The 10,085-nt window shown below is 32.1% G+C and overlaps 1 protein-coding gene across 1 annotated transcript; it reads right to left on the reverse strand.

The window, feature by feature from the left end:
* Window positions 1-4,121: 4,121 nt before the first annotated feature.
* On the reverse strand, window positions 4,122-5,635 carry LOC110104388 (thaumatin-like protein 1b). Its single transcript, XM_020833467.2, has 3 exons — window positions 5,475-5,635; window positions 4,672-5,380; window positions 4,122-4,558 (listed from the first exon to the last, which is right to left on the reverse strand). Exons 1-3 carry the CDS (start codon window positions 5,536-5,538, stop codon window positions 4,396-4,398), a joined length of 936 nt encoding a protein of 311 aa, XP_020689126.1. The 5' UTR covers window positions 5,539-5,635; the 3' UTR covers window positions 4,122-4,395.
* Window positions 5,636-10,085: the final 4,450 nt, after the last annotated feature.

Consider the following 10,085-nt stretch of genomic DNA (forward strand, 5'->3'; position numbering starts at 1 on the left):
TGGCTAATCACATAATTTGGTGGTTAGGTTAGAATCTATCTACATGGAATATATATTTATTTTATCCAGTAGTTGAACTGTTGATAATATTTATAAAAGCTAAGCACTTTCTTAATTAATAATTATTGCCCTTAAAAATAATTAGTATAATCTGAATAATTGCTACACACACCTTTTATTTTTGGGCAATTAGATAGAGTTATTATATAATTTTAATCTATATCAAATTTTTTTATTTTTAATAATGTGATTAAATATTACAGTATTAGTTATATTTAAAAAAATGTATTAGTTATATTTAAGCTATGTCATATTTTTTAAAATATTTATGACTAACCATATTATTTAGTAATTATGGTTTTATAAAATTGTACTTAATATTTTCAATCATTCATCAATAGTCATGAATAAAAATATAGTATACCAAAAAATATTCAAAATAAATTTATTTGTTAGTTATTATTTTTAAAAATATAACTAAAATTTGATGTTTAAGCACTTTAAAAAAATGATAATTATATCTTAAGAATCAGCAGTAAATATACTTTAAAAATATGCAAATATTATGATTAGAATATTCTCATAAAATTTTTATGAGAATTTTCTTAAAAATTATTAAATTTGTTTTGAGATTGATGTTGCATATGAATTATTTATATTATTCTAATTATAAAATCAATATTTTTAATACATGTGATGTTAAACTATTCTAATATAATTTTTATTATATTTTTATATTTGTTGTTAGAAGGGAACATAGCTTTAAATTTCAACAATCAACATGCATATAATCTCAACAAACATTTGAATTTTCTGTTTGTTAATATTATATACATGTTTGAAAGAAATGTTCTTTATAAAATTTTTTTTGTACTCTTAAGAAAATATTTGTACTACAAGCAACTAGTCCTTATATTTCTTGTAGGACAAGATAGGTTAACAAAGCACCAATAAATATTAAGGAAAAGAAATGTTGTTGATGATTTATACATACGTTATTGATTGATGTCGATTGATGATTGATAAGAAATGTTGAAGGTCAGTCGATAGTAAATAACTGAGTTAATTTCTTTCTTTATTAGAAATGAGATATGATATTTAACATCACAAAAAAAAAAAAAAAAAAAACATCGCAATCATTATTATGATTTTCAAGATTTTATCAACTATGCTTTTTTTTTGGTGAATTTTGAGCTTGTGAATTTAGATATAAATGTAAAAATGATAGAATGTGCAATGCCTCGACTTTATTACCTTGCAACAGAAATTGAAGCTCCTAACTGCTAGTCTAGGGCAAGTTAGGTCAACTAAGAGCGTATTTTGATCTCTATTTGTCTATCGCTTGGTAGTTTCAAACTCAAGCTTTACCTCATAAATTAAGCTGGAATTTGACTTGACGGATCAATTATGGGCTCGAGCCCAAACTCATGAGCTCAACTCCTTTCTCCAAATTCTTGAAACCATTGACAGTAAAGAAGCAACAAAATCACAACTAGAGCTTGTTGAAAAGGCATCGAAGTTGCAGAATTCGCAATGGGATCTCACTTGAGAAGGAATTGATGGAGACGAAGTTGCAATTTGAGCTTGTTGTAGAAGGCATTAAATTCTAGAGTCTATTTGTTGGATATTGAAGGCTTACCAAAGAAAAACCAATGCCCCTCATCCTTTTCATATATAAATCCTCTTTACAAATGAACTTGAAAAGGAAGAAACTGTCATTAAGAGTGAGAATTTTAATGGCGTCTTTGAGGATACAAATATGTGTGGTATTTTCAAGCAAAACAGGACAATAGAGTCAAACAATAACCCTAACTTCATAATATAATAATTTGTATGATGTTCTTAGTTCGCTATGTATTTTAAATAGATCCAACCAAACAATACTTAGATATATGAATATTAACTTCATAATGAAAATTTCTGCGGTGCATCTTAATAATAATACACCTTAGGAATAGAATATCCTTTTTTTTATACTCATTTCTAGAACTTTCTAGAATATTCTATGTTTATTTTATATATAATAGATGTAAAGAAGATATGATTGGTATGAATTATATTTTTGGAATGATTATTTGCATCAGTTGGTATTAGATTTTAGGCTCATTAGTAGCTAACTCTACGACGACGTTTTGAGAAGTTAGCCGACAACTATACCCTGGCAACCATACCAACGAGTCACTCTCCCTGGATGGCAACCATATCGTCGGGCATCTTCATGCACACGCCTTTTCTATCTCATCTCTTATTCAAAGCCCATTCCCACACTCGTCCCATCCAGGAAATCTCTCACGGTCCGACCCCGCTTTTGGCTCCACTTCCTCTCACTCGCAAATTCACATAAGCGGTTTTATCACATGCCTATTGTCCAACCCGATTGCGCACTTGATGTGCAGCCTGCTTGCAAAGCTGCGAGCTCCTCTGATTTTGATCAACATCAGTTAGCAGACGGTGAGCTCCTCCGCAACTGCACAACTGAGCCTCGCCCCACCAAAACCCGTTGTCCGCCTCCCGCATACATGAACCAAGCTCGTACCCCCTTTCATTCACGTCTTCTCCCCACGGCAAGCATGCGTGTCACCTAGCCCAGGCCCGACACCCGTCTCTGACCTAACCCCAGCACTCACATGTGACCCGCGTCCTGCGCTCACAGTCCCTTCTCCGAACCTAAGCGCTACTTCAGCCCATCCACACAACTGGATCTCGCACTCTACACTCCCAATCTTGTGTGTCGTCTTGTTCGCTTCCTCTCACTCACATTCTTGAGATGGAGGAGGAGTATGGTACGGTGCATCTTAATTAGAATACACATTCGAAATATAATACACGTTTTTTAGTATATCTAGAACTATCTAAAATATTCTATGAATATGTTATACATAATAGCTTAAAAAAAAAAAGAGGTATATGAATTATATTTTTGAAATGCTTACCTTTATCAATTTTTGCTATGAGGATCTATAGCTTCGTGATTGTTGAATTTTATTTTCTTAATCATGAATTCAAGATATATATTTAATTTTTTTTATTACATAATGCATAAAACATTAAAAAAATGAAATTTGGAGAATGAGAGCTCCTTGGACCTAAGAAATTGAACATAAAAATATATTTTTTTTAAATTAAATGTGTTTTTTCTCATAAAAATGATATTCAACTCGATTTTATTATGCTAATAAGACAGAATCATATAATTACAATAAAAAAATATATAATTATAATACAAATTTTGATATGACATAATTTGACTGATTTTGAACACAGAGATTTAGAATACATAAAATTATTCTTTTCTAATGACAAAATTGACTGATTTGATCAAATTTTTATCAAAACAAATAATAAATTTGTTAAATTTATTTTAAAACAAATATAATAAAAATCTCAATTAGTTTCTCATATGCCACACTCAAATCTCATTTTATGTATAATTTAAAGGTCTATTTGCGACGGTTGCAATATTTTATAAAGCTAATTGTGAAGCTGTTTCACTCAAAATAGTTTAGTTAATCTTATTGTAAAAAATAACTTTTAATCACATATATTTTTGAACAATACTAAAGAATAACACGAAAGTAATATCCAAATAAAATTATAATTGTTATATCAAAAACAAAATAGTGAGTAAGATGTCTCAAACAAGCCTTAAATGAGGTAACTCATTAAAAAATAATAATTATTACTTGGAGAAATAATTATGATCAACCGGTCTATATTTAGGTTTTGTTTAGGATGACTTTTTTAATACTTCTTAAAGCAATTTTTTGTGCAAAAAGTTTTTTTTTTTTTTGTGCTAGAAAGCTGCTTTAAGAAGTGAAGCCTTACGATAAAAGAAATTATTTGGTGTGGAGTTCGGACATAGCTCTATGTTCGAACTCCAATAGCATGCCACCAGGTGATGGCCTGACGACCTTACCCAATGAAATTATAACATTCGTCGCGTCTTTTTCAATTTATCGCGTGCGGTCTAATGACCCGACCCGATCCATGGCGCCCGATGATGCTTTGACATTTTATTTATTTATTTATTTATTGCAGCGTTTTTTAAAAAATTTGCAGCATCTGTATACAGCCTGGAATACGCACTGATAAGGTGAAAATAAACATGAAATAAGTATGACTTCGCCTAAAAGTTAAATTAAATTAATAAAATAAAATTCAATAAGAGCATCATAATAAAAATCTCCTATCAATTCCTTCCAAACAATGCCATTATAATAATTATACTACAAATAATATAACTAATAATCCACCGGCGCAATCATCTCCGGCCATGGCCGGCCATTGGAATCTCCGCCCGCCGTGCCAAACGTTAAAATACGTGCGGGATTCGCTTACCGAAAAGCGCGTTGCCGAATGCGTAAAAGAATCCGTGAGCTGCGCCTTCTCAGTTTTCTAGAACTGCAGCCAAAACGCGGCTAAGCTGGCGGCGGAAATCACTGCGGCGAAACGCCACGTTTTCGCCAGCGTGCTGCCGCTCGCAGGACCCAAGAACACCATGCTGTCATTGATCAGCGGAATTCCAGCTGCCTGCGGATTATTCTCCCCTGCTTTCTGGCTGCAACCAAATAAGCGAACGAGAAGTCAAAGAGGTATCTAATTTGAAGGAAAGATTGCTTTTTGAAATCAAGTTTGTGCAAAAGATTACAAATTTTGTCATGAAAGTGATACCCGGGGTTACTGGGGCAGAAGGTGATGATGTAATTGACGCCGGTGGGGCAAGTGAAAGTCGAAGTAGCGTCATCATAAGCATAGCTGTAAGCTCTTGGGCAGGCGTTCTTGAAGATCTGAGAGTAAGAAGAAGGTTTGCAAGTGTTAGGATTTCCATAAGCTCCGCTGCAGCAGAACTCCGGCTTGCCGAAGGCGTCGCAGGCGCTCTTGCACGCCACGCTCTGCCCACCTGAATCGGAGAGGATGACTTTCAGATTCGAGGGACATATACCATTGAGGTCGGCGAGGCAACCAGTAGCCGTACAATTGCCGCCAGAGGAAGCGGTGGAGGAAGTTGGAGAGACGAGCATGGGAAGGTTGTAGCCATCGACGAGGCTGACGTCGAAGAAATCCATGCCACCGCTTCCGTTGAGGGTGAATTCCGCAAGGGTGGCGGGAGGGGTGGCGCCGCTGCCGGAGCAATCGATTTTACCTGAGCCGCAGTCGCCAGTGACGCAGGAGAAGGTAGAGGTGGATTGGTTGGTGGAGCAGTAGGTGCGGCCCCACAGACGACCGGACCAGGAGGAAGGGATATCGACGGAGCGAGATTGGCCGGAGTTGAGAACGAAGCCAGTGGTAGATAGGGGCGCCGTGCCGGCGCCGGAGAGGATGCCGGGCCACACCGTGTACCCGCAGTTGTTGGTGAGGGTGAAAGAAGCCGCCTTTGCACCTGCAATTGAATTGTATAGTTGTAGTTAGAAAGAAACAGATTTTCTTCAAGAAATTGAAGGGTGAAACTAACTGAGGAGTAATGGGAGACGAACCAGAGGCGAGGAAGGAGATGACGAGGAGGAGAAAGAAAAAGGAAAGAGATTGGGATTTAGCCATTTGAGAAGATGGTCAGCTTCTTGAGGTGGAGTTTTGGTGAGGAGGGTGGAAGGGGGTTTCATATAGGGTGGGAAGAAGGTGAATTACCTGTCTTGACTATTAACAAAGGGGTTATGAGCCCTGTTTATGAAGAAAATTTTAAGTTAATTAAATATTTAACTTATTTAAAAATTATTTTTTAATATATTTTTTTAATTTTATTTTCCTTTTAAGCTGAGTGCTCATATATAAAATCATGCACATATGTAAGCCAATATTGAAATCCAAAATCTTGTATATAGGACCTTTCTGTTATACTTGGGATTTTTATTTATTTTAAAAATTTTTATTAGTTTTTTTCTATGTAATATAATTTTAAATATATTTATGGTGTCAAAAAAATTATGTTTTAATATTTTAATTTTATAAAATGAGAAGAATTGGTGATTATATTTGCACGCTAGGGAATTTGCATGATAGAGTGAGAGATTTTTGTATTATAGCTTTGTACGAATATTCAACACACAAACAGATAATTAAAAAGAGCTTGAATAACATTAGAAATTTCATATTGAAAAGTTAAAAATGGGATAAAATCATTGGGTTTGAACTAACCAAAATGATTTCAATACGTGAGCATTAATTACAGAGGGTTGGCCATCTCTTAATTTTGAGACCGCATGATTGTAATAGTATGTAGAGTTTGTAGAAAATATGCAATGTTAGTAAGCGATGAAAGCCGCTTGAACATTATTTATGATCAAGTGACAACAATCTAGTGGTATCAATCAAGTTGTGGTCGCCCGATAATGATGATTGAGCAGCACCAATCCAATGACAATAGTGATAGTCGGGCACCGCCGATCTGACAATGGTGATCGCATGACAACGAACTAGTAATCGTTGTTAAAAAACGGTGGTCCTATAACTGCAATCTAGCAACAAAAACTATAGATACAACGATACAGATCCAACGATGATGATTGGATGGCTGAAGCTCTACGATGATGGGTTTGCCACATCATGACGTTCGATTTAAATATAAGTTTACCAAAATCATAATTCAGATGACCCTAATCTTAATTTCAAAATTTTAAATTCAAATATTCATCAAGATTCGTGCCTAATTAAGACGACTTTAGAAGACATACCAATTAGCAATACATTATTAAATAGCTATTAATCAATCATAGAAATCTTTATATATAACATATATATTTTAAATGAAAAAAAAAAAGTATAAGCTATTAATAGATATATCCGATTTATTCAGCAAAAGTCTCAGCCATATCTAACACTTATATAATATTTTAAGATAGCCACGTCCGTCACACGTCCGTTACACGTCCGTTATTCGTGGCAAATGTGAGTCAATTGGGCTTCAACTAACCAGCAACCCGCGGCCGGTCGTACCTGCTAATTAACTAATTCCCAGCTGAAAACAATAAATATCTGGCGATTAAGAAAATAGCCGCGAAGGCCGAAGAATAAAAATTATGTGAGGGTTGATCTCATAAAATTTATATTACATAGAGCCTTTTTATAATTACATATATTATACAATATGACATAATTAATTCATTATATACAAAAAATATTAACTATTAGACAAAGGAATTCAGTCAATTCACAATATTTTTTTGGCATTATTATATTTGGAATTTTTTATAATTTATAGATATTTATCTAATAATTTATTTATATTGAGAAATAATTTATTGATAACTAAAATTAAATGCTTTAATAGTATATATATATATATATATATATATATATATATATATATAATATATATATATATATATATTCTGGAAAAATTTTGAGGAAAATAAAGAAATTTTATTTAATTTTTTGTTACTTATATTTATTTGAATGAGATTAATCAAGTCTTTTTTATTTTTTTTTGTTTTCTTTTTTTTTTTCTTATTTTTTTATTTTTTTTTTTTTTCTTTATGTATATTTCATTTTTCTTTTCAAGTTATTTCTGTGTTGATTATATCTGTTGTTTATTTTTTTTTTGTTTTTTTTTTATTTTTTTCTTTTTTTTTGTTATTATTGTTTTTTTCAATTTTTTTCTTTTTTTTTTTTATTTTTTGGGTAACTTATATTATTTTTTATTTAATAATTTTTTTTAATGCAGTTTAAGGTTGAGTCATAAGGAACAAAATATAAATTGATACATAGGCTTAATTATTTGTAACAAAACTTATTTATTTGAAAGATTTATGAAGTCTTAAAACTACAAGTCGCCTCTTAATAAGTTTGTTTAGTTAAATCAGGAAGGAAATATGAAAACTTGCACTATAGTTATAGCAATAAGCAAAAGTTTGAACTTAACGAAGTTCTATTAATGCACTATCTTTTATAACCATTAACACTTTTACAAAGTCTTTATATGCAGAACAAAATACTTATTTTCGAGGTTCAATGCATATCACTTTTACTTCTTCACATATTTATTTAGAGATTTAGAGTTTACTAATAACCTTTGAGAATTATTCTTTAATTTAATTAATAAAATATTAACATATAGAATGCAATGATTAAAGTGATCATGTCCGAATATATTTATAGTCTCACATCACTTATGTTTACCTCTCACGCCTACATATAAAAGTGTGGTCATAATTTCTCCACATCAACATCAGGCAGATGGGCTAGAAGAATTCGTGTTTACTAATATCCTACACCTGCTCTCAACAGTGAGGCCAGATTTCTTCACATCTGCATCAGGCGGATGGGCCAAAATATATATTATAGTCATTGTAACAATACAAAGAGTGCACTATTCCACTTTCAAACATAACATCTCCAATTTTATGCATGCAAAAATGCAATGCACTTTAACAGTTAATAGATCAAGCATTTGACACAAATATTCAGATGTATATTGCAAGAATTGCCAGTCAAATGTACAGTACTTGTAAGAAGACTACTCATTGAACTTTTATCTTATTTAATATCAAACTTTAAAGGAAAATTCAAATGATAATTTCAAGCTCATTACTATATTGGTTTTAAAATTTTGCTCACCATGATTTTTTTTTTATCCATAAGAGCACAAACCAAAGATACTTTGTTTGATCCTTCAAATAAATAATTAGCAGTTTTGGCTAATTTGAATAAACTATAATGTTTGAATAAATATAATCATTTTATGCCTTAATATAAAATCTTGTGTACGAATTAAAAGAAATACAATCCGCATTAATTAAAATAAAATGAAAGCGATGCACTTCTAAGAACTATGAGATTTTTTTAATTGATAATTACGGTGAAGCTAGCAGTGTGTTATTTATTTAATATTTTTGGAAAATTATATTTATTTTAAAATAATAACAAAATATATAAACTTTATATATAAAAAAATGCAATTTTTATAAACATCACCTTATTTGATGAGACAATAATTATCACGTTCCTGCCTCACCCCCGCTCCAGCCATGCGGCCCACGCTATGGACCCTCACTAGAGCAACGCCCTGCCTGCCACTCTCGACCCTTGCCTACTGCCTACTGCTTGCTCATCTGCTCGCACTAGTAAGTTAGCGGGTCAGAGCAGATCAACTGATTAGTGGGTGAGATCCGGAGCTGAATCTTATACATGTTTGTCTAATCAGGTCCTGATTGAGAATATTAATTAGTCCATTAAAAAATAGATGCTGTTTTATGAATTTTTTTTCACAAGGAGAAAGTCTACTCATAATTTGGGTTTATTATCATTAAACAAACCATAAGAAAAAAAATACAAATGTAAATCAAATAAAATGATGATTTTTTATTACTTTTTTAGTTAGTCAAAAATTACTATGCATTAAATATTTGTAGTCATGGTTGTTGCGCCCATGCATGGGAGCGCAACTTATAATATTTATAATAAATAGTTATTGTTGTACCTATCTTAAGACAAATTAATTAGACTGTGAACAAATAAAATATTCTCTCGCCATGAGTGGTTTTTCTTTTGCATGTATGCTCAATATTCCTTTCTTTTATCAAATATGATATTGATTATAAACTAATATAAATAAACTAACTGTTAGAATTATTTACAAATATTAAATATTTTTTACACATATATTAAATATGCACCAAAATGAGAAAAAGAGAGGTAGAGAAAAATTCAACATCGAAAATGTTAGGGAATGAAGAATGATGAAATAAACTATATATACTATATATATATATATTTATATAATATTATATATATATATATCAAATCTGGGAAAAATCATAGGAGAAGATAGAACAGTTTTTACTATAGAGAAGAGACGAGAGGTACAAATGACTTCAAACCCGAAGTCATTTAGTAACAATATTTTAGTAAGGACAAAAAGTAGGAATCGAAAAAAAGCGATAAGGTTCCTAAGAGATCTATTAACGAAGATATGGGTCAAACGTCATCAGGGAGCACACTGGCCCCGTTGCGACATCTGAAATCTACAGAGTGTACGACTGTCATGGCCCAGGAACGAGACGAGGGTTTGAGCTAAATTTGAGGAAACTCCAATCATAAAAACCTGAGATCTGTTCTTAGTGAGATAATGTGAAGCATCCAAAGGTCTATAA

This window comes from Dendrobium catenatum, unplaced genomic scaffold (assembly GCF_001605985.2).
Source record: "Dendrobium catenatum unplaced genomic scaffold, ASM160598v2 fragScaff_scaffold_1220, whole genome shotgun sequence".
Classification (NCBI taxonomy): Eukaryota; Viridiplantae; Streptophyta; class Magnoliopsida; order Asparagales; family Orchidaceae; genus Dendrobium; species Dendrobium catenatum.

What these genes read in the sequence shown, in the direction of transcription:
- LOC110104388 (XM_020833467.2), bottom strand. Translation starts at nt 5,538, where the DNA reads ATGGCTAAATCCCAATCTCTTTCCTTTTTCTTTCTCCTCCTCGTCATC. An exon ending in CATCTCCTTCCTCGCCTCTG is followed by an intron (nt 5,381 to 5,474) that starts GTTCGTCTCCCA and finishes ATTCAATTGCAG; the next exon opens with GTGCAAAGGCGGCTTCTTTC. An exon ending in TTCTGCCCCAGTAACCCCGG is followed by an intron (nt 4,559 to 4,671) that starts GTATCACTTTCA and finishes ATTTGGTTGCAG; the next exon opens with CCAGAAAGCAGGGGAGAATA.